Raw genomic sequence first — 23,460 nt, 5'->3', positions numbered from 1 at the left:
CCCCCCCCCGGGTAGGGTAGAGGGAGCTGAAGTGCAGAGAGAAGGCGCCCAAGGTCAAGCAGCTGGTGAGCGGCCACGCCAGTCTGCGCCTAGGCTGGGTGCCCGTGGAGCCCACGTGGACATCGCCACGTTTTTGCTCTGAGACGCCCCATCTCGCGGTGCTTAAGAGTGGAGGGACCGCTCCGCTGAGCGGGTTCCAAATTTCACTGGTGCCTCTCACTGGCTGGGGGTCTCCGGACCCATTACTTAACGTCTCTGTGTTTCCATTTCTGCTTCTTTAGAGGGGGATGGTGGTAAGAGGGCCCTATCACGGCAGTGTCACGGGGATGCTCTTGAGGCAGTGCGTGGGGGGCACTTAGACCCCTGCTGGCATCGACGCACTTGGTCACTTGGGTGTTCTTTCTGTGACTGTTGTCTGCGGCCAGGTCCCAGAATCCACCGGGAATGGCAAATGGCAGCCTCCTGCCTCTGGGCGAGACACAGCCTAGAGCAAACGGGAAGAAGTTGGCGAGAGGAGGGGAGGATGTTTCTCATCCACCGGTTAGGTTTTTCTGCACATATTTGCTCCTCGTCCCCATAGATCCCTCTGCTCCTCTGGACCTGGTGCTCATTCCCCTGCCCTCCGTGCTCTGGGCAAGCTGGAAGGCGGGGCCTGGTGCCTGCGAGGGCTACCTGCTCAGGCTAAGCGGGCGGGTGGAGAAGAACACCACTCGGGACCCTGGAGCCCTCAACGCCACATTCCTGGGGCCCCTGCCTGCTGGACACTACACTCTGGAGCTGAGGGCTCTGGCTGGGCCCTACGGCGCCTGGGCCCGGGCCAGTGCCTGGCTGGATGGTGAGTCTGGGCTGGTGGGGAACGGGCTGGGGTCCTGCCCAGGGGCACCTGCATGGAGAAGCAGCTGGGTCCTCACTCCCCAGAAACTGCATCCTCTGCAGATTCTGCCGCCCAGCCCAGACGAAGCAATGGTACCAACCTCCAGCTGGATGGGCTGGCGGCCACCAGGGATCCCAGGAGGCAGGCACTGCTCTACACTGAGGGAGCCCCAGGCCTCCTCAGAAACATCTCCGTGCCACCTGCCACCACCCGGGCCATGACCCGGAGTCTCACAGACCATACCAGTGAGTGCCGGCCGCTGTGTCCCCTGGTCGGGGTGAGGCTTGCCTTGGGGAGGGACATCTGGGTAGAGGGGAGGCTCAGGAGAGCTGGGAGGGGGCTTTCCAGGGCCACAGACACTATCTGGCCCCCTGACCAAACTGCCCCTCTCTTCAGAGCCCCTGGCGCCACAGTCCCTGGAGGTCACCGGCGGGGGCAGCCCCTCTGACCTGGCCATGGGTTGGGCCCCCAGTACCAGGGCAGCAAGAAGGCTCCAGGGTCACCTGGCATCATGAGGGCAGCCAGAGGTCACGGGACAGTCTTGTCGCCTGGGGACCAGATAGTTCCAGATAGTTCCTGACTCTGAGGGCTCTAATGCTCGGCTCTTGCTGCAACACTGTGTCAGTGTGGACCTGGGCAGGGAAACTCAACTCCAGCTTTGTGAGCCCCCATGCGTTCCCGGGTAGCCTCCAGGAGGCTGGCCCAGGACAGTGGGGGTGGGGGCCCAGCTTCCTTTACTGTCTGCTCTTCTGTATGCACGTTCTGGATTTGGAGGGTCACGTGCCCATCCAACGGGGGCCTTTGGTGAATCTGTTTGCAAGCATTTTCCACCTCCTACCATCGGGTCGGCCATCCATCCATCCATCCATCTATTCAACAAATATTTAGTGAGTGCTTCGCATGTTTTAGGTATGGGGCGAGGTGCTGAGGCTAAAAATCACAAACAAGACAGTCTAGAAAGGAAGACTGACAGTAAACAGAGGATTATATATAGATATATACACACATGCACATATATAATGTATACTATTTTATATATCATATCATAAATGTAAATGCATGATAGGAATATGCATAATGTATTTCAAACCACATGCAACTGTGTTCTTATAGGTTAAAATTGATGACTATCAGGAATTTCATGTGGTATGTGGTTCAGTCTAATCTTTTAGGGCTCACAAGAGGGAAACCTGCTTAGGGAGTCAGGGAAAGCTTCCTGGAGGAGGAGGACAGTGAGCTGAGAAGCCTGCAGTCTGAGTCGGACAGACAAGGGCTTTCTGGAGAGGCTAAACATGCACCAAGGCCCTCAGGAGGTTGGAGGAGAGGGAGAGAGAATGAGCTTGTGGGAACTGAATGTTAGCAGGTGAGCTGATCAGGGCCCTAAGGGGTTAGAGAGGTGGGTGCTGAGTCTTGTGGGGACCCTGTGAAGCAGACATCACACCCTCAAGAAGCTGACATGTGGGGAGGTGGAGGCGCAGACATCAGGGCAGAGACCCATGTTTTTCAAGTGGTTTTCTTTTTTCTTTTTTTTAAGGTTGATGTATTTATATAAGAGAGGCGGGGAGGGGCAGAAGGGGAGAGGGAGAGAGAATCTCAAGCAGACTTCCTGCTCAGCATGGAGCCCGACATAGGGCTCGATCTCAAAACCCTGAGATCATGACCTGAACCGAAATCAAGAGTCAGAGGCTTAACCAGCTGAGCACCCAGGTGCCCCTCAGGTGGTTTCCTTGGGAAAGAAAAATGAGTGTGCTTGGAGCCCCATGGAAGCTGGATTTGTAGGCTGGCAGTGTTTGGGGCTCTTGTGGAGACCCAGGAAAAGGGTGCAGGTAGTGGGGAAGGGGAGGCGGGGGACAATGGCAGGGGATTTGGGTCATTCCAAATCTATTTCGTCCTTGACTTTGCAGTCCCTGCTCCTCCTGCCAATCTGAGCCTGGGCCTTGCCTCCCAGCCTCCTGCCCTGACTGCCTCCTGGAGCCCCCCACCGGGGGACAAGGATGGCTTCCAGCTGTGGCTTTACCGCTTGAGGCCCCTGACTCTGGAAAGCAAGGAGACTCTGGCTCCGGAGGCTCAGAACTTCTCCTGGGCCCAGCTGCCCCCAGGCACCGAGTTCCTGGTTCAGCTGGTCACCCTGCGGGGTCCAGATGAGAGCAGCAGAGCCAACGCCACAGGCTGGACGCGTGAGTGCCGCCCACACACCCCTTCCTTCCTGGCTACCCTTGCTGGCTGGATTCCCTGGGGACTACGTGTTCTCCTCGATGTCTTTGTCATCTGTGGGCAGGCAGCTGGGGTGATGGTGGTTGTTCCCTGACCTCTAGACACCAGGAGGCCCCACGACCCTAACTGGGAGCCCCCAGGACCTCCTAGAAGGTGGGCAGAACCCAGGGGTCTGCTCTTGTAGGGCAGCCAGGGCATGCCACTCTCCAGGCTCTTGCGTGGTCAGTACGGGGGTGGGGGGCAGTGGGGACCCAGCCAGGACCCAGTCCCGAGCCCGCCCTGGGCTGGGAGTGTCTGACAGCAGCAGTGGCTCAGGTTCACCGGGCCCTTTGCTAAGTGTTCTCCCTGTGTTCTCTCATTTCCTCCTCATGACGACCAGCCTAGCAGGTGGATGCTATGGTTCTGTCCATTTCACAGATGAGAGACTGAGGCACAGATAAGCCAAGTCACTTGTCCTGGGTTCCTCAGCCCTAAGTGGGGAGTTGGGATTCCATTTCCAGCACTGTGACCCAGGGTCTGTGCTCCTTGCCACATCCTAACCTCCAGAGGTGGGGGGAAGGTGCCGGCCCTGGAAAGGGTCAAGCACGGGACATGCTGCGCATCATGCAGCGGGGTTCTCTCCTTCGCCCCTGAACCCTCCAGAGCCACAGAGCTGGATTCGGAAGCTCCCTCTCACACTGGCCTGGGTCCTCCTGCCTTTTCTGCTTCCCGCATTCTTGCTGGAGCCCTTCCCCCACCCTCAGCATCAGCCTTCTCCAGTATGGTGACTCCCCCACCCCCGGCCCTGCCCTCCTGATTCCTCCCAGGGACCATGTGACCTCAGACAGGCCCAAGAAGAAGCTGGAAAGAGCTCTGGCCTGGGAGGCAGGAGACCTGGGTGCTTGCTACGGCTCAGTACCCAGAGCAAACCTTGTTCCTCGCCGAGCCTCAGTTTCCCCCAGTTGCAAAGGAGGTGTTGACTAGGTGACGGGGCCAGGCGTAGGTGACTTCAGGGCTGGGGCTCCCGCTGAGGGTGAAGGGGCACTACTCAGGCCCCTAGACATTGCCTGTCTTTGAGAACCTGCCCAGTCACGTGGGGGTCTTTGAAAGCTGCTTGGGTACAGGAGCTGGGGCTGGGAAAAGGCACTGGATTGAATTCTGGTGCTGCCCAGTCCAGCCCTGCCTCCAGGAGGGGTGCTTTGGTAGGGAGAGGGATTAATTCGCTCATGCACTACTGGGCGAGTTTGTGTGCAGCTCTCCGGGACGAGCCGTGAGCCCAGAGCCCTGATGTGGTGCTGTTTCTGTCGGGGAGAATCTCGGGCTCACTGGACCACCCTGAGCTGCTGTTTCATGATTGGGAAGGATGGAGGCACACCCAAGGGAGGAGGGAGCCAGAGATTTGGTTTGCATTCTTCTGCATTCATTTGCCAGGGCTGCACAAAGCACCCCAGGCTGGGGGCTTGGGTAGCAGAAATATATTGTCTCTCAGTTCTGGAGGCAGGAAGTCTGAGATCAAAGCGTTGGCAAGATCGGTTTCTTCCAAGGGCCTTGAGGGAAGGATCGGTCCCAGACCTCTCTCCTTGGCTCGCAGATGGCCATCTTCTCTCCCTGTGTCTTGACAGGATCTCCCCTCTGTGCGTGGGTGTGTCTGAATTTCCTCTTCTTACAAGGACACGGGTCATGCTGGATGAGGGTTCCACTCTCATGACCTCATTTTACTTAATGACCTCTTTGAAGACCTTATCCCCCCAAACAGTCAGATTCTGAGGTCCTGGGGGTTAGGACCTCAACATGAATTTTGGGGGGGATGTAGTTTGGCCTATAACACCTCTCTTCTCCTCAACCTTCCCGTATCTTGCTTTCCCCACAGCCCCCCTCGCCCCTCCTCTGGTAAATGTGACCCCTGAAGGTCCCACCCAGCTCCGGGCATCCTGGGCCCATGCTCCCGGGGCACGAGATGGCTACCAGGTGACTCTGTACCAGGCAGGGGCCCAGGCAGGCACCAGCACCGTGGGAGCTGAGGTGGACAGCACCAGCTTCTCAGCTCTGACTCCGGGCACTCTGTACGAGGTGGAGATCGTCTCGAAGGCTGGACCCCTCCACACGGCAGCAGCCAATGCCTCCGGCTGGACCTGTGAGTGGGGGCTGGAGAGGTAGGCAGGGCTGCCTCTGAGACCCCCGGATTCTTTTCTCGACAGCACCATAGCCCCCATGTTAGTTCCATTTCCCAAACTCCACACCCGAGGGCCCCGCCTAGGGTCAGTGCGCCTGTGGCCTCGTGTGCTGGGCCCTCAGCAGCTGGTTCACCCGCTCTCCTTCCCTCCACAGCCCCGCTCACGCCCAGCGAGCTGCTGGTGTCCATGCAGGCGGGCAGCGCCGTCATCAACCTGGCCTGGGCCAGTGGCCCCCTGGGGCACGGGGTGTGCCATGCCCAACTCTCAGCGGCTGGGCACCTCTCCTGGGAGCGGCCCCTGGGGCTCGGCCAGGTCCGCCTCATTCTGAGGGAACTCACGCCCGGACGCAATCTGTCCCTGTCCGTGCTGTGCCGGGCGGGGCCTCTGCAGGCATCCACTCACCCCGTGGTGCTGCCTGTCGGTATGTGGGTGTCTGTCGGGGGAGAAGGGGGTGGCCCTGAGTGCAGGCTCCGATCCAGGCTGTGGCACTGCCCCTTCTATTCAGAGCCACCTGCTGCTCCCAGGTGGGTGCTTCCCCACCCCCGCCCGGGGATATGCTTTCTCTGCCTCTCCCGACGGGCAGTGATGTCCAGAGGAGAAGTTTCTCCGTGTGGCCAGGGCCCCTTTCTGTGGACATAAATGCCCGGTCCCTTTGTACCTGCTGGTTTTGAGAGCAGCTGACCCAGATGCCAGCCTCTTGGGGTGTCCCGACGCCCACACAACATAGACCCCTTGATTCCCGCAGAGCCTGGCCCTGTGGAGGACGTGCAGTGTCAGCCTGAGGCCACTCGCCTGGCCCTGACCTGGATGGTGCCCTCGGGGGATGTGGCCATCTGTCTGGTGGTGGCAGAGCAAGTGGCTGCCGGAGGGAGTGCTCACCTCGTCTTCCAGGCCAATACCTCGGGGGACGCTCTCCTCTTGCCCAGCCTGGTGCCTGCCACCTCCTATCGCCTCAGCCTCACCGTGCTGGGCAGGAACGGTCTGTGGAGTCGTGTGGTCACCCTGGTGTGCGCCACTTCTGTGGAGGGTGAGCCCTTCCCGTGGCCTGGGGAGCCCCCTCTGCTCTCCCAGCCCCCCTCGAGCATTGCCCGCGGGGGTTCTCACCGCCCTGGCTCTCCCTGTTCCCTGGCCCCCCAGGGAACACACCATTAATGAAATGGCCCTGACCCACATTCCATATGCTCTTGAGCCTCCTGTCCGGCACCCTGGCCCGGGGGTAGGGGGGCCCAGTTCTTATTTAGTTGTATCCATCAGACACCAGTTGCCAGGCATTGTCAGAGGTGCTGGGGATATGACCGCATGACCCCTGCCCTTGGCCCCTGGCACCTAGTTAGGACCTCAGTCTTCCCCTCGCCATCCCCAGGCTGGCACCCCCCGGATTTAGCTGCAGCCCCCCAGCTAGAGCCAGAGGCGGGGATGGGAGTGATGATCACACGGGGCATGTTTGGCAAGGACGATGGGCAGATTCAGTGGTACGGCGTCATTGCTACCACCAACATGTCACGTGAGTCCTGGGCCAGAGGGGCCGGGGAGACCCCGGTGACTACCTAGCATGGGCCGGGTGAGGGGGCTCCAGACACCGGACTGGTAAGATGCAATGTCTGAGGCTGGCATGAGCGCTGGAGCAGGGAGGGAGACCCGGAACATTCTTGAAGTTAGGGCTGATGTCATGCTGTGCGTGGTGGGAATATGCTAGAGAAATGGGGTAGCTGCTTTGTGGCGGGGCAAGCCGCTTCAGCCCCACTGCTGACTCTGCCCCTTTCCTGTTCCTCTGCAGTGGTTCGGCCTCCCCAGGAAGCCATCAACCACACGTGGTATGACCACTACTATGGAGGACATGACTCCTACCTGGCCATCCTGCTTCCCAACCCCTTCTACCCGGGGCCCTGGGCTGTGCCGAGATCCTGGATGGTGCCCATGGGTACAGAGGACTGTGGCCAGACCCAGGAGATATGTAACGGGCAACTCAAGCCAGGTTCCCAGTATCGGTGAGGGCTAAGACTGAAGGGGGGGGGCCGGTTTTATAAGTGAGTTTCACTTATGGGTTGTTTGCACATTCTCTCCTCAAAAGATCTGGACTGACTTACAAAGAGAAAGCATTTGCTGGTCCATAAGGGTCCATTGAGTTATTTTGACTGGGCTTCCTGGTAGGCGAGGCAAAAAAGGGAACACCCATCTGTTACATGAATCTTTTTTTCAGAAAAAGAAAGGGGGGCGTGGATTCTGCTTCAGCTTTCCAAGGATATGTAGGTACCTATTTCTGAGGCTTCTTGCTGTCAGAATAGGGCAGGGAAGATGGAAGAGAGGTTAGGTGTGGCTCGTTCTAAAGTCACAGACAGCATGATACATAGCCTCTTAGCAGGTGAGGAGGGCTCTCACTTTTTGAGCGTCTATTGCTCATGACTCCGTTTCCTGGAAAGGCTTTGCCCTCTTTGCCCATCCCCAACATAAGGTCCTGTTTCTCTCCCCCAGGTTCAGTGTTGTGGCTTTTACCAGATATAGCCCTCCCGAGACTATTATCTCCTTCTCGGCCTTCTCAGGTAGGATGGGCACCCGGCTAGGGTTCCAGCTGGGCCCCAGGGGGAGGGGAAGAGGGCTGGGATCCCCCCCCTGAGGCTCACCCCCAATCAGCAGCAGGCGGGATTGAGCTTAGACTCCAGGGAGAGGAGAGCTGGGAGACCCAGAGCCAGGGATACGGGTGCTCCTGGCACCAGACTTGGCCTAGGTGGGCTGAGGGGGTGAGTAGGAGAGGAGAGGTAGAGACACACCATTAATGAAATGCTGTGTCACTCCCCACAATCACACTACCTTCCTGTACTGCCCTTCTCTGTGCTGCTCCTCCCAGACCATCGAGGTTCTAGAACAGTCCAACAGTCTAGAACTGTCCAATAGAAACATAAAGCAAGCCCCAAGTGTGAGCCGTATATGCCACTTAATATTTCTCAGTAGCTACATGAGACAGGTAAAAATAAACAGGTGAAACTAATTTTTGTAATAATTTATTTAAACTAAGATATTAAAAATATTATCATATCCACATGGGATCAATTTAAAAATTATTAATGAGATATTTTACATTTTTTTTATTACTAAGTCTCTGAAATCCTATGTGTATTTTATACTTAGAGCAAATGTTAATTTGGAGCAGCCGTATTTCAAGCACTCAGTAGCTCCATGTGGCTAGTAGCTACCATGCTGGACAGTGCAGTCCCAGAAGGTCTAGGAAGCCAGGTCCTCACCCTCTTCTTTTTCTCTGACAGTGCCAGGGAGGGGAGTAGAGTCTCTGGGGCAAGCTCAGACGCCAGGGGCAGGGAATGCTGCCTGTCGGGCGTTCTGGGTCCCCATGCAGGGTGGTCCCACCAGCAGCCGTCTCTGGCCTTGGGTTGGAATTTGGGACTCCCGGAGGTGGGTTGTCGCCGTGCCCTCCGTCCAGAGGGTTTCAAGTCCAGGAGAGGTTGGCGTGTCACTGCAGGGGGACAAGGGCGACTGTATTCCACCTTTCCTTTGCCCTTCCTAGAGCCCCGGGTCAGCGTCTCCAGGGCAGTCATGCCCCTCCCAGCGGTGGTGGGCATCATGGGGGGCTGTGTCGTCACCATCTGTGCCATGCTGGGCCTGCTGTGCTGGAGGAGGGTGAAGGGGCAGAGGTGAGTGCAAGGGCAGGCTGGGGCCAGCGTGGCTGGGGGAGGAGTGGCATCTTCCCCAAGAAGCTCCCCACGCCCCTGCCCCCCTGGGCTCACTCCCACGCGCCTCTTCATCCTTTGCAGGGCAGAGAAGAATCGGTTTTCCCAAGAGCTGACAGCTTACAACCTGCGGTGAGGGCGCCTTCCCACCTCTCCTCGTGACGTGCTGGGCAGTGTGGGCCTGCCTTGCATGGGCCACGGTGGCACTGCCCCCTGGCAGCCTGCCCCTCTGGGATTGCATCCCTCCCCGGTCACCTCACACCTTTGTCACACCTTCACAGCGGTGTCCGAACCCAGAGCTTCTGGCTCCTCTCTGCCCATTCAGCCTCCTCCTTCCAATTCACCTTCTCCAGGGCTGCCCTTATCCCCGATACACCACTCGATGGAATGGGGCCGAATGTCTTTCTTTCTCTCGGGATGTTAGGTCTGTCACTCTATGCTCTGTCCCTCCTGTGCTCCCTGACGTTGACTTCACCTGGAACTGACATCGGGGAGCACCGGCTGCGCACAGACGCCCTCCTCAGCACCAGGGCCGGGGTCTGAAAGACTCGCGGATGCCTTCCCGGGTCGAGCCTGACTGCCCGCCCTCCTCCCCCTGTCCCCTTGTCTGTCTCTCCGCACTGGGGGTTGGCAGCCCCCGCCGTGCATCAGCACGCGCTCGAAATGCATCCCGGCTCCACTCCGGGGAGGTCGGGCCCAGGTCTGTCTGTCCATGGGCTCCCGCGTGACCCGGGAAGCTCTGTTCCCACCGCCCGCTGAGCTCAGGGCGGGCTCTGCCATGGGCCCACCCCCTCCCTCTTCCACCAGGCGGACCCACCGGCCCATCCCGATTCAAAGCTTCCGGCAAAGCTATGAGGCCAAGAGTGCACACGCTCACCAGGCTTTCTTTCAGGAGTTCGAGGTAAGGCCTCTACCGCCCTTGGGCTCAGAGCATAGAGGACCTGGGGCCTCTAGCTCAGGTGGGACCTGCCCTGACGTCCGGGGCGGGAGCTCCCAGCTGTGCACACCCACCCCCATCCCTCTCCTGGGGTGGGGTGAGATGGGTCCTCTTCAACAGCAGTCCCGATCTCTGCAGGAGCTGAAGGAGGTGGGCAAGGAGCAGCCCAGACTGGAGGCAGAGCACCCGGCCAATGCCACCAAGAACCGTTACCCACACGTGCTACCCTGTGAGTGCTGGCAGCAGGGCTGTGGGCGTGGGCAGGGGGCTGGTGTCTGCCGGGCGCTGGATGCTCAGTTTTTCCCCTCTGCAGATGACCACTCCCGGGTCAGGCTGACCCAGCTGGAGGGAGAGCCCCACTCCGACTACATCAATGCCAACTTCATCCCAGTAAGAGCCACCTGCAGGGCTGTCTGGGGGGGAGTCCGCTTGGGAGACGGGCCCTTGTGCAGGACACACTGCCCTACCCTAGCTCTAGCAGTTGTCCTCGAAGATCACCAGCTTGTGTTCCTCCAGGTCAGTCCACCAGGTATTTGTTGAGGGCCTACTGTGTGCCAGGCACTGTGCTGGGCCTGCAGGAGGCAGAGCTGGCTACCTGTATTCTCGCTTTCGAAGGAGCACACCGTGTGTGCGTGCACATGCGTGCATTGCATCAGTGTGTCACATCTACTGCTCAGTGTGACAAGTGAGGTATTAAGGGAACAGGCATGGTATTCAGAGCACATGGAAGAAGGAGAAATTAAGCCTACCTGAGGAATCAAGAAAGGCTTCCTGGAGGAGGGGACATGTACTCACTTGAAGGATGAGTAGAATTCTGATAAGAGATGAAAGGGGAGAAGGGCATTCTGACTGACAAGAACAGCCAGAGAAGAGCTGGGTGCGAGCATGCAGGCGGTGTGTGGGGCTGGGGTTGCCCGGTGGTGGCAGATGAGACAGGAAAGGCAGATTGGGTCTGGATGAAGGAGGGGCTTGATTGTTAAGCTAAGGGCTTTGGATTTTACTCGGAGGGCAGTAGGGAGCCATGGAAGACTTTTGAGCATGGAAGAAACATGGAGTTTGGTTTGAGAGAGGGGTTGGTGAAGAGGTTGGACTAGGGACACTACTTCTGGCACGTGAGGACCTTGTTATTTTCATGTAGGTTTTTCTGGCCCCTTCAAGGTCACGCTAGGGTAGTGATGGCCGTGTCTCTGAAGCCGCCCCTCCTGGTTTGAATTCCTGGTGCACACACGTGTTCATGTGTTTGCACATGTGTGGGCACGGTATCCTCACTCCTGGAGACCATACATGGGACATTTACTGCTGTGTGCTTGCTGGGGCCTGGGGGACCAAGGAGTCACCGAGTAGGACATTCCTGTCTTCCACCTCCACAGGGCTACACCGACCCGCAGGAATTTATTGCCACCCAGGGGCCTCTCAAGAAAACTCTGGAGGACTTCTGGCGGCTTGTGTGGGAGCAACAAGTTCATATCATCGTCATGCTGACTGTGGGCATGGAGAACGGGAGGGTGAGCATGCCCTGCAGTTTCCCAGAATGGCCACCAGGTGGCACACGTTCTCCTTACAGGAATGGCCCCCTTCCTGTCTCAGTCTTAGGTCTGGGAAGGTGGGTCAGGCAGGAGTGAGGCCAGTCAGGCCTGGAGGTTGGTGGGGGTCCCCAGGGCCACCCAGAAGGGGACAGGAGGAGGGACCAGGTACTTAAGCTCCCAGGTTGACTCCGCTTCCTCTAACCTCTGCTGTTTCTGCGTCTCCACTTGCCTCGCTCTAGGCAGAGAGCCGCGAAGGGGTTAGAAGAATGGGGTATGGATGGCCCCAGGGTGGGCACCAGAGATAGGGCGTTCTGCAGCCTTTCTTTCAACAAGCCCGGTGGATGTGTCCTCCGTGCGCGGCTCAGGGCAGGGCCCCGGGACAGAGAGAACACCTGCTGGGTTTGTCCTCCAGCTGGTGCAGTGAGGCAAGGGCAGGCAGCCCTAAATAAAGCCACCTGGTTTTGCAAAGGAGCCCAGCAGCTGCCCTGAAGTCCTAAGGGTCATATGAGAGGTGTAGGGGTGATGGTGTCAGGGGCCAGCCAGAAGAGAGAGGCTTCTGGACGAGGTAGCCGTGGAGCTGGGTGGGTACAGAGAGCAGAATTTCAGCAGGGTGGCAGAGACCAGAAAGATGGTGGGAAGGGTTGTCTGGATAAACCAGCGGGTGGCAGTGATGGGGCTGGGCCCACAGCCACCCCCTCTGCTCTGACCCTCTGGCCCTAGGTGCTGTGTGAGCATTACTGGCCAGCAGACCCTACCCCCATCACCCACGGTCACATCATGGTCCACCTGCTGGCTGAGGAGCCCGAGGATGAGTGGACCAAGCGGGAGTTCCAGCTGCAGCATGTGCGTGCCCCAGGGGACAGGGCGGGGCGGGCACTCCGGTGGAGACTCTGAGAAGGTTGATTCACCTCTGGGTCCCCTGGCCTGCGTCCTTCTGAGAATTGTAAGCGCTCAGCCGCTGTCCAGGGAAGTTGGTTAGGGAGGGGATAGGAAGGCACAGGGAGGTTAAGGTTTTCTCCAAAGCTGCACAGTGTGTCAAAGGTAGAGCAGGGTGAAGCAACGGTTTCTGCCCTCCCCTCAGCTCAGGGCTTCCTGCCTCACCCCACACCCCTGGTGCCCATCTGCCTTGCCAGGCTGTGACAAGGGCAGGCCGGGGCAGGAAGGCCAGGGACCGGCATCACCCCTCTGCCGGGGCACCCCCTAGAGGCCGAGACTACCCAGGAGGCTGGGGAAGGCAGGGGGCCAGGGAAGCTTCGGATCTGGGGGGAAGGCATAGCGGCCACCCTGCTGAGGGGGCAGGCATCAGCCTCCCTGCCCTCAGGGATCTGGTGAGGAAAGCCGAGGGCTGAGCAGAGGGACCCCAGCGTTAGGTCCCTGCTCCCGTCCCGCCCCCTTGTCAGGTTGCCCAGCAACAGCAGCGGAGGGTGAAGCAGCTGCAGTTCACCACCTGGCCCGACCACAGCGTCCCCGAGGCCCCCGGCTCCCTGCTCACCTTCGTGGAACTGGTACGGGAGCAGGCGAGGGCCACCCAGGCCACCGGACCCATCTTGGTGCACTGCAGGTGAGGGCAGGTGGGCCGGGGGGGCGGCGGGGGGAGGGCTCGGGGCCTTGGGCAGAGCCGGGGCCGCCCCTCTGCCCACTCAGCCCCAGGGCTGTCCCCGCAGTGCGGGTGTGGGCCGCACGGGCACCTTCGTGGCCCTGTCGAGGCTGCTGCAGCAGCTGGAGAAGGAGCAGACCGTGGACGTGTTCAACGCGGTGTACACGCTGCGGCTATACCGGCCCCTCATGATCCAGACCCCGGTGAGGGCTCCGCAGGCTGGGCCGGGCGGCCAGGGACCGGAAGGGGGGGGCGGGACGTGGGTGGCTGCGGGGCCGCAGCGCTGGAGGGGCCAGGAAAAGGAATCTCGGGACACACAGGGGACCTGGTGGGGAGGGGCTCGAACATGTCGCCATCCTCCCCAGGCTTCTGTCTCCCTTTCTGTCAGAGCGGGGGTGGGACAGGCCCCTGCCAGCTTTGACACTGTGTGGCAGCGGGGCAAGGTTCCCAAGCGGCCCGCTCTCCTCGCCCCATCCCTGCCTTGCTGGTTGGAGCCTGGGAAATCTCCCTGCCGGGCCACTGACGCGTCCTCCTCCTGCCAGAGCCAGTACATCTTCCTGCACAGCTGCCTCCTGAACAAGATTCTGGAAGGGCCCTCTGACATCTTTGAGTGAGTCGCAGCTCCCCTGGGGCCCTTGTGGGGTGGGGGCGCAGGTTCCCTGTGCCCTCCCACCAACAGGCCCCTGATCCTGTCCATGGGCAGAGCTGAGAAGACTAGAAGCGGGAGCTGGGGAACCCCGAGTGCCTTCTCCCCTCCCCGCCCCTCGCCTAGGTCCCAGCCCATCTCGGTGACGAACTTTGCACAGGCCTGCGCCAAGAGGGCGGCCAACGCCAACGCTGGCTTCTTGAAGGAGTACAAGGTGTGTTTCACACCAGGGGGGTGACCACTTGGGGGCTGTCCCTGCCCAACCGGCACTTCTGCGGGCTCTGTCCAGCTGAGCCTCCTAACGCCCATCTCCACCCCCTGCAGCTCCTGCTCCAGGCCATCAAGGACGTGGCTGACTCTTCGGCGCCCCCTCCTGGCTATGAGCAGGACAGCATGGTCTCCTGTGAGTGCGGGTGGTCCCAGTGGGTGGGGCCCCGGCACTGGGCCTGGGTGGAGGGCTTCTGGACCTGGCCTGGGTGGAGGGCCTCTGGCGGCCTCACCCTCCCCATCTTCCCTCAGACGACTATTCTCAAGTGCAGTTTTCTCCGGTGGAGGACAGCCCCCCTAATGAGATGCTCGAAGCCTGGCTCTTCCCGGTGAGATGGTGCCCTATCACTTGCTCTCTTGGATCGTTTGTGCTTCTTAGGCTGGAGCTGGGGTTTCTGGGGGGGCCCTGGAGCTGCGATGGGCAGGGGACAACCTCAGTCCCTGGGAGCCAACTATCTGTGCTCTGCAGGGTGGGCCTTCTGGCCATGACCACGTTGTGCTGACTGGCCCTGCAGGGCCCGAGGAGCTCTGGGAGCTGGTGTGGGAGCACAGGGCCCACGTGCTGGTCTCCCTGTGCCCGCCTGACACCTGGGAGAAGGTGAGGGGGGCAGAGAGACGGGGCGGGGGGAGCCTCAGGTGTTGGGGCAGGGCTGGGGGAGCTTGTGGTGTGGCCTGTGACCAGGGTGTGGGCAGAGAGCTTGGGAAGCCGCCTGAGCAGCCCTGACTTGGTCCCGGTCACAGGAGTTCTGGCCAACGGAGACGCGGCCTATTGTCACGGACATGGTGACGGTGCACTGGGTGGCCGAGAGCAGCACGGCAGGCTGGCCCTGTACCCTCCTGAGGGTCACACACGTAGGTGTCGGGGCCATAGGCTGTGGGGTGGTGGGCTGCGTGTTGGTTTCCCTCTGCTTCTCCCTGGCACTGGTGCTGATGGCTTTGCCCCCAGGGGAAGAGCAGGAAGGAGAGGGAGGTGCAGAGACTGCTGTTCCCGTGCTGGGAGCCAGGGCGTGAGCTCCCGGCCACCACCTTGCTACCCTTCTTGGCTGCCGTGGGCCGGTGCTGCTCTCGGGACAAGACGAAGCCAGGCACACTGCTCAGCCACTCCAGGTACAGCTGGAGAGAAAGGGTGGGGAGTGGGTGCCCGGACCCCCTCACTGCCTCTGCAGCAGGCCCTCACATCTCACTGAGCCCTCCTTGGGTCTTGGGTCATGGGTCAAAAGGCCACAGTCTCCCAGTGCTCCCATCTCCTTACTCTGCCCTGATATCTCTGGGGAATATGACATCTTTTAGGAATTTACCCTCTCCTGGCTCGGGCCCCAGCTGCCGGGCCCACCAGGTGCCTGGTGTGTCCCTTCTCAGTCCCCAGGCCCAGGTTGGGTTTCCCCATATACCTGGATACCCCAGCCTTCTCCGCCCCTCCACCCCCCGCCCCGGTACCCCATCCAACTGGAGGTCAATTGCAGCAGGGGTGTGGCCCAGCTGGGCACCTTCCTGGCCATGGACCAGCTGCTGCAGCAGGCGGGGGCCGAGTGCACCGTGGACATCTTTAATGTGGCCTTGCAGCAGTCGCAGGCCTGTGGCCTCATGACCCCAACGCTGGTGAGAGGCCACCTGGGCTCAGTTGTGGGAAGGGGCAAGGGGGCGGGGAAGGTTCTAGGAGCCACCTTTAGGCAGCACTATTTGGGCAGCCACTAGGTGGTGCTGGGGACCACGATGCTCCCGCATGGAACCCTAAGGGTTGGGAGACACAAGGGAGCCTTTCTGCAGAGATGTGGGCAGGCAGGGGGAAGTTCCTTACCCCCCGTCTGCCCCCAGGAGCAGTATATATACCTCTACACCTGTCTGAACAGCGCACTCATGGACGGGCTGCCTTGAGTCAGCACTGGTCACTGTGCTTGTGCACGAGCAGAAGAGGTCTGGGCCCTGCTGGGCAGTGACAATGGGCCTCAGCAAGCCCGCTGGGGCCTGGCTTCCCTGGGAGGGCAGCCTGCACACTGGCCCTGTGTTGGGAAGGGGCAGAGTTGAGGAATAAAGAATGTGGTCAAGACTGAGACTGAGTGTGTTCTGTCCGTCCACCCTCCAAAGAGGAGAGAAATGGCCTCAAAGACTGGCACAACATGGGGCCCAATGCAAGGGCCTGGTGGGCAACCCTGAGCCAGGGTGGGGTCTGGCTGAAGGGGCTGACCCACGGCCTGCTTGCTGACAGCTTTTCCTGGGGAGCATCCCCTGATGCCCCATCTTCCAATTTTCCGGGGGCCTTAGACTTTGGTCTCTAGGGTCTTGGGGTGCCCCAGATTCAGAGCCCCAGTTACTCAGGGTTCTCCTGCCCCACCTCCCACCCCTGGTGCAGTAGAACCAATCCTGTTCCCTTTTCCTTGCGTTCGCTTGCCTTCTCCTGCCATCACCAGCCGTCTCTACCAGCCAGTGTCCCCAGGGTCCTCTTCAGCCACATCTGCTGTCCCTCCAGGACGCAGGCACACCGACGCGGAAGGCGGGAGCTGGGGGCTTTGCTGCTTCCTGGGAGGCTGCTCCTCAGGCCGGAGTTGCCAAGTTTTCTCAGCTCCTTCACCCCCTCCTTCCTCCCCTCCGCCATAGGAGGGAGGGTGGAGAGAAAGCAGTGAGGGAATTTTGGAGGTGAGGAAAACCAGGAGGAGAATCAGAAAACAGGGTGGGGTTGAGGACCCAGGAGAAGCAGTCCGTCCCACACCTTAGGACTGAACTGCACACCACGTTACATGATATGGCCTCACGAGCTCCTATCTGACTCCCTGATTAGACTGCACGATTTTGGATGACAAGGTGCCTGGGGCTCAACAGCAGTTGTCCCTGGTGGAGGGCCCTGGTGTGGGGGCCGGGGCCCAAAAAAACCCCGGGCCAATCAGAGCGGGAGGCCCTGAGATGCAGTTAGATCCCCAAATGGAAGAGGAGACAGAACTCTCACTGGCCAACCTGAGTTCCTGGTAAAGTACAAGGCGCCAGGGGTCAGAGAGGGCCTTTCTCAGGCCTGGCTGGAGAAGGGGAACAGAGGTAGGGCTCTCTGCTCGATCCGGAGCCTTCCCAGGATGAGGTTAGACTCTGATGCTCCCACCGGGGGGAACGGATGTCGTGGCCTCTTCTAAACTATGTTTATCAGGAGTCCCAGAGGTTGGCCCCATCGTGACCCTCAAACTGGCGGGCTGGAGACTAGCTCTGAGGCCCCCACGCCTGCCATGAAGGGCTGCTGCTGAGGTCGGAACGGGGCTCAACCATGGTTTTTCCAGTCTGGGCTCCTCACACTGGAGCAGAGGGAGCTGCAAACAGGCAGGGGAATGGAGCCAAGCTATGGATGAGTGAGGCCAGAAACCCAGGCTGATCTGGGAAGGCAGGGACAGCTTCCATTTGTGGGTCTTTTCTGGTAATGAGAGCCAGGACCATCTGTGCAGGACCTTCTCTGGCCTTCCTGGGTGGCTCAGCTACATTCAGGGCCATGGCCCCAACTGGAGCCTGGGTCAGGGTCTGCTGGCTGACCTGGGGACCTGGGAGGTTAGCAGTAGTAGCAGAGAACGGGGTCGGGTGGGGGCAGTTGATGTGAGGTATGGAGGGGTCTGGAGGTATGGGGTGGAAGGAATAATGGCTGCCTCTGAGTCTCCAGGCTTTGGGTATACACTCTGGATGGGCCATGGGAAGATAGAGCCCAAATGGGAGACAGAGCAGGCTCTAGCTCTGCACTGGGGTTTGGCTCAGCGTGGGAGAGACCAGAGAAAGCAAAAGGCTACATGAAGGAAGCACAGCCAGCCCAGTCTGGTCTAAGAAGAGAGTAGGGACTTGATGCCAGCCTTAGCCACCATCTGCCCTGCCCCTCAAGGCCCTGGGACGGGCCAGAAGGACCCTGGGATTCCAGCCTCAGGGTGGCTGGGCTGCAGCTGCAGTTCTGGGCTCCAGGTGGTGCCAATCCACTGACTTTCAGGAAGCCTCTGACAACCCAGCTGGCTCAGTCTCTCAGTCTATCTACCTAGCTTGCTCCCGTGGACAGCATCAAGGTGGTCCCAGGGCCTTAGACCTGACTGGGGCTGCATGCATGCAAAGTACACTCAGTGGGTGGAAATCCGCACCCATTTCTTTGGTGGCGGGGCCGGCTGCTCAGTGAGAAGGCCCTTCCTCCTTGCCCACTGCCCCCATCCTTGCATAAAGTGGAACCTTTCACCGCCTGACCCCTTTCAGGACAACGCCTTACTTCCCTCCTCCAGGAGACAAGGTGACAAGGACAGACCCTGAATTCCAGTTCTGGGGCTGCCCCCCTCCCCCTCAGCCATGTGACCTTGAACAAATCACTTCCCTCTTGGGTCTCTGTGGCAAATGTGGTAGAGGGGTTGGGGGCCTGTGGGAACTCTTAAGATTGCTTCCAGAGGGCCTCCTCCAAGTCCCGCGGAGCCGTGGCTGACCCTGCAGGCAAGAGGCTCCCCAGTCCTCAAGCCTAGGTCCTGGGACATCCCACGGTTTCCAAACAAGTGCAAGCACAGGTCCCCGACATGCCGTTTCTGCTCACTCTCTTAGGGTTTCTTTGCCTTTTTTTTTTTTTTTTTCCTTCTTTCCTGGATGAAATTCCTGCCAGCTGGGAAGGAAGGAGGGAAGGGGAGCGAGCCACAGCGCAGAAAGTTTCCTTGACTCCTCCTCCGCCTGTGTCTCCCTCCCTTGCCAAGCCCAGCCTGTGAAACTGAATAACGAAGATCACTCAACAATGCCTGCCCCTCTCTGACTGCACCGGCCCCGCGCTGCCGCCGCCGCGGCCGACGACACCCAGCAGAGCCCACGGGGCGGTCCCCACCGACGGCGCAGCCCGCCCGCCCGGCCGCGGGACCCAGAGGCGAGCAGCGGCCGCCACCGCGCGGGAGCGTCCGCCAGGTGCCCCGGCCGCCGGCCGCCGAGATGCCCAGCCCGCCCGGACTCGGGGCGCTGTGGCTGTGCGCTGCGCTGTGCGCCTCCCCGTGCGCCGCCGGCGCCCCCCAGTCGGGCCCCGCGCCCGCCGCCTGTCCGGCCCCCTGCCACTGCCAGGAGGACGGCATCATGCTGTCGGCCGACTGCTCGGAGCTCGGGCTCTCCGCGGTGCCCGGGGACCTGGACCCCCTGACGGCTTACCTGTGAGTACTGGCCCGCACGCCCCTCCCCGCTCCCGCCTGGCCGCCGCTAGCGCCCAGCTCCGGCCTCAGGCTAGGGCACCTGCCACGATGGTGCCGGGAGGCATGGGCATCCGGGGAGGGCTCTTCCCCTTCCAAGTGGACTGCTGCGGGACTGGGGTGAGGCGTGCCCCTGCGGGGGGCGGAGGTGAGTCTGAGACTGTGGACCAGACAAGTGGTGAGGCTGGGCTTCCCTTGGTTTCTCAGTGGCCCCTGTCTGGGGGTTCACTGTGGGAGCTCAGGCTTGGTAAGAGGTGGGTGTCTGGACCCTGGAGCTGGAGGGCCCCGGGGCTGCTTTCTCCCCCTGCACAGCAGTGCCCAGACGGTGGCTCAGCGTGAAGCTGACTGATTTGGTGGTAGAGCAGAGGGGTGGGGCCCCAGTGGGGTGCAGAGATGTCTGCTCCTCTGCATGCAAGGAGAGCAGAGCTGTCACACAGGCTGGGTGGCCTCCCCCGGGGGGAGGGTATCCTAGAAGCTGGGAGAGGGGCCTAGCTACTCTTGGCTCCTTCAAAAGGGCCCCTGCCAGCACCATCTCCCTCTGCTGAGGCCTCCTGTCTCCCCCGGGGGCCTCCCTGAAGTCATGTCCCAAGAGGCCGCGTTGGAGACACTAATTTGTGGGCAGGCGCCGAGGCCAAAAACCAGAGAACCATTTTTAGAGCTGAGTTGGGGTGAGATGGCACGTGAAGGGGACCCTATTGGGGGCAGCTGTCCCAGGGAAGGCTCAGAGGAGCTTCCCCCTCAGGGCCTGAGGGCTGGGGGCACTCCCTGCTCCCACCTGGGCAGGAGGAGTGTGTGAGAGTGCATTCCAGACCACCTAACCCCACCCCACCTCTGCTCTGGGAAGGAAACCCGCCCCCCCACCCCCCCAGCCCTGCCCAGGCTCCTTCACCTTTTCTCAGAGGAGTTCAGGTGGGAAAGTCCCGGACCATCTGTCCCAGGGATAGGTTCTGGGGCTCCAGGACCTGGGAGCTCTGAGGAAGAGGGGGCTGGGCAGGTTTTCACAGGAGCCCAGCAAGTGTCTGTTGAGCTAAATGGGATCCGACAATCAGTTGTGAGGGTGTCCTGGCGGCACGTGGAGGGTCCTGATTGCAACCCTTAATGGAGCTCCCTTCCCAGTCCTTCTGTCCCTAGTTGGATGTCCCTCTCCACTTCAAGAGGCACAGGCTGGGGACGAGGGCAGGGAGTGAGAGGAGAAAATAGTGTCCATATTCCAAAAGGGCAAATTGAATCCTTCACAGCCCGGGAGGTGAAGGCAGGGGTGAACGCTGTGAGCCCCTTGGGGGGCTGGGAGGCTGCCCCACAGCTGGCGGAGGAGGGCTGGCTCTGGCCCCCATGTCTGCTACAGCTAGGGCAGCCCCACTTTTAACCATTTTATATATTGGGGGTATATGACATTGTTTCATTTGAAGACAGGGTTCTGGGGCTAGAAAGAGCTTGGAAATGGCATCTGTAGAGTCTTTCTCCAGGGGAGCAGAAGGAAGGGCCTTTTCCTGGGTTGAAGGGGGGGTGGCTTCCAGAGATTGATTGCTCCAGTCTCCTTTCTCAGCACCTGTCTTTCTAGACTGACCCTTTTACTGGAAGAACTTGGGGAAGGAGAGGTACAATGCCACCTTTGGAATCCAAGCGTCCCACCATCCAGGCTGATGGGAGATTTTCCACCACCTTGTCACAGTTCCCTGGAGCTGTGAGATCTGCACTTGGGTTCAGTGGAGGTGGCACTTTCTGAACTTGTCTTGTGTCTCTGTGGGAATAGAGAAAGCCTCTCCCTCCCAAGACTCAGACTTGTGGGAGAGGGGAGGAGACGGAGTAGGGTCCTGAGGCAATGTGGGGGATTTAGCAGTGGGCTCTGGAATACTGGAGGGAGGTGGGAGAGAACCATGTCCCCTGCCCTGGGCTGTGGATGGGTCCCATGTAGATGGTGGATGAAGGGGTCTCTGCTGGGGGCAGCTGGCCCAAGGGTGGCTCAGAGGAGGAGCCTTCTTTTTTTGCCTCTCAGGAAGGTGGAACAGGCATGAGGGTTGTCACCGAGAAGAGCAAGGGCAGGGAGGTCGTGGGGCTCCCTTCCTCCTCAGCAATGTCAGGCAATGCCCAGTCTGGCCTTGCCTCAAGGAGCCCAGCTCTAGCGGAGGTTGGTGCAGATTTGTATTTGATGATGGAACCCACAGTGCCTCTTTGTCTTGGCCCCCAAACCCTGGTTCCTTCCCAGCTTTGTCACCTACTGAGTCACTGAGCTCCTCTGAGCCTCAGGCTCGTCATTTGTGCTTAGAGAGAAACAGGTAGCAGGGAGGATTAAATGAGACAATATGTCAGTATGAAGTCCCTGGCACAGCGCCTGACACACGGCGGGTGATGTAGAAATGGTGGCTATTATTATCATGCCTGCTGTTGGGTGTGCAGTGGAGATGGAAGCAAGCTCCCAGGACACTTCACACAGGAGGGAAATTGAGTCCAGGGGTGAGTGTAGAACTCAAGGGAGGGGCGCCGGGCTGGCTCAGTCAGTTGAGTGTCCAACTCTTGATTTTGGCTCAGGTCCTGATCTCAGAGTCCTGGGATTGAGCCCCACATTGGGCTCTGCGCTCAGCACGGAGTCTGCTTGTCCCTCTCCCTCTGCTCCTCCCCACCTCCCCCAACTCTCTCTCTCAAATAAATAAATAAATAAATAAATAAATAAAATCTTTAAATAAAAAGAACCCAAGGGAATGGTCTGTGGCAGGAAGAAGAAAGGTGTGTGCTAGGGAGTCATCTGTGGGTGCTGGTTTTGCTCAATGCTTGGTTGTTCTGGGGGCCTGGGGTCCAAGGAATTGGTTGACAGTGGGGGTGGGGGTGGGAGGGGAGTGGACTCTTAAGTCTTCCTGACACGGGGTCAAGAAGGTGAAAGGTAAGATTAAAGCACTTGGGTGTACGGAAGTGGCAGGCCAGAGGGTACTTGAAGATCCTTGGAAGGAGCCATAGATTGAACCATAGGCAGTACCAAGGAACTAAGGACTCCAGAAGATACCTGGGGGTCCTAGACCTGCCCCAATAAAAATTACTTCACATCTGCTTCCCCACCCCGGGAAGGTGAGAGTCCCTCCTTCTAGTCAGTTACCTCTCGTGGTGCACACACCTCTACCTTCCTCCATCTTGGTTCTAGTGAAGACCAGAAAGTCTTTATACCCAACTGCTACCCTTTGCTTTGACACCTAAGTCCAAAAATTATGATTCTTTTGGGGCCCAACGCCAGCCCTGTTTGATCAGGCTTGGGAGGACAGACTTGAAACACCCCCAATCTTTCAAGGATCTCTCATTTTTTGAAGTCTCCTCCCAAACTGAGTTGCCATGAGCCTCACTGGGGTTTAGACCTTCTTCCTGGGTAGGGCCTATTCTGGTAAACCATCTGGAGGAGGTGGAGCTCTGGGGCATTCCAGCCTGATGGTGACGTGAAGACAGGATGCCTCTTGCTGTATTCTACCCCACATACACACAGTGAAGGGACAGGGATGTCCAGACAGCAAATACTTGTTGGCAAAGACCCAGAGTTGTCCCCAAGTAGGAGAATCTGAGTAGTTACTCTCTGTTCCTCCTTTTGCTTCCAAAGTTGAGCCGTATCAGGAGCGGATGGTGGGAGAAAAGCCTTCTTGGGAGGTGAGTTGTAAAAGGCCTGAGGTCCCTACACTTGCAGTTGGCCCTGAGCATCCATCTCCATCACCCACTGATTCGGGGGCAAAGAGAGGGGCCGCCCCTCTGGGCAGCCCTAGTCAGGTTGCTCATTGCCCTCTTGGGACTTCACTCCCTTTCAGACTGCCCATGATAACCACTAAGCTTGTTTGCAAGGTCAGCTGTGTGTGTGTGTGTGTGTGTGTGTATTCTAGGTAATTTGCATCTTCCTCATCACTGCGTGGGGGATGCCCATGACCAGATGGAGGCAGGCCACAGGGGGAGGGCAGAGGGGTTGAGAGCACAGGCATCAGCCACAACAGAGCAGGGGATGACTCATCACTAAGCCGTGAACCTGGGCCAGTTGGTCTGTGCCTTAGTTTTCTCATCTGTAAATGGAGCTAATATCTACCTCATAGGGTTGCTGTGTGGATTCACTGAAGTAGTGTTTGTAAAGGGTCTGGCATGGTGTGTGGCCTGTGGGAAGAGCTCATTCAGTGTTAGCCAGTATTGTTATTAGGGTGACTGGGGCCAAGAAGTGTTAGGCATGGAAGTCTTCCTGGAGGAGGAAGTCCTGGAGCCAGCATTGGGAGGAGAGGAGGAGCACTGTTCTGTGAAAGGCGTGGGATGGGGTGTGTGTGTGTGTGTGTGTGTGTGTGTGTGTGTGTGTGTGGTGGGGCCACGAGAAGGAAGAGTGGCTGGCAAGGAGACAGAAATTGCTATACTGGGGACCTGGAGTAGCTATAGTTTTCGGCTGGCTGGTGCAGTCTTAGGGCA

General features: G+C 59.4%; 2 protein-coding genes across 2 annotated transcripts in view; both read left to right on the top strand.

The window, feature by feature from the left end:
- The window catches only part of LOC110573849 (receptor-type tyrosine-protein phosphatase V-like), an 18,110-nt gene extending 2,229 nt beyond the window's left edge, over positions 1–15,881 (top strand). Inside the window, 30 exon segments of the mRNA XM_021682465.1 lie at positions 581–835; positions 937–1,119; positions 1,271–1,347; positions 1,349–1,556; positions 2,779–3,051; positions 4,938–5,201; positions 5,396–5,662; positions 5,987–6,268; positions 6,605–6,745; positions 7,019–7,229; positions 7,714–7,781; positions 8,759–8,885; positions 9,006–9,053; positions 9,729–9,822; positions 9,997–10,087; positions 10,172–10,248; positions 11,229–11,363; positions 12,105–12,227; positions 12,785–12,945; positions 13,049–13,184; positions 13,524–13,591; positions 13,754–13,841; positions 13,952–14,030; positions 14,147–14,223; positions 14,364–14,492; positions 14,525–14,530; positions 14,636–14,746; positions 14,841–15,001; positions 15,358–15,493; positions 15,710–15,881. Of these exon segments, the coding sequence (XP_021538140.1) occupies positions 581–835; positions 937–1,119; positions 1,271–1,347; positions 1,349–1,556; positions 2,779–3,051; positions 4,938–5,201; positions 5,396–5,662; positions 5,987–6,268; positions 6,605–6,745; positions 7,019–7,229; positions 7,714–7,781; positions 8,759–8,885; positions 9,006–9,053; positions 9,729–9,822; positions 9,997–10,087; positions 10,172–10,248; positions 11,229–11,363; positions 12,105–12,227; positions 12,785–12,945; positions 13,049–13,184; positions 13,524–13,591; positions 13,754–13,841; positions 13,952–14,030; positions 14,147–14,223; positions 14,364–14,492; positions 14,525–14,530; positions 14,636–14,746; positions 14,841–15,001; positions 15,358–15,493; positions 15,710–15,769 (4,136 nt within the window). The 3' untranslated portion in view covers positions 15,770–15,881.
- A 2,918-nt stretch (positions 15,882–18,799) lies between these two features.
- The window catches only part of LGR6 (leucine rich repeat containing G protein-coupled receptor 6), a 116,834-nt gene continuing 112,173 nt past the window's right edge, over positions 18,800–23,460 (top strand). Inside the window, exon 1 of the mRNA XM_021682464.1 lies at positions 18,800–19,011. Within this exon, the coding sequence (XP_021538139.1) occupies positions 18,800–19,011 (212 nt within the window). The remainder of the gene's footprint in view (positions 19,012–23,460) is intronic.

The sequence above is a fragment of the Neomonachus schauinslandi genome, chromosome 6 (assembly GCF_002201575.2).
Source record: "Neomonachus schauinslandi chromosome 6, ASM220157v2, whole genome shotgun sequence".
In the NCBI taxonomy this organism is placed as follows: domain Eukaryota; kingdom Metazoa; phylum Chordata; class Mammalia; order Carnivora; family Phocidae; genus Neomonachus; species Neomonachus schauinslandi.
The sequence above is the reverse complement of the archived record's forward strand: the minus strand, read 5'-3'. Positions and strand labels throughout refer to the sequence as shown.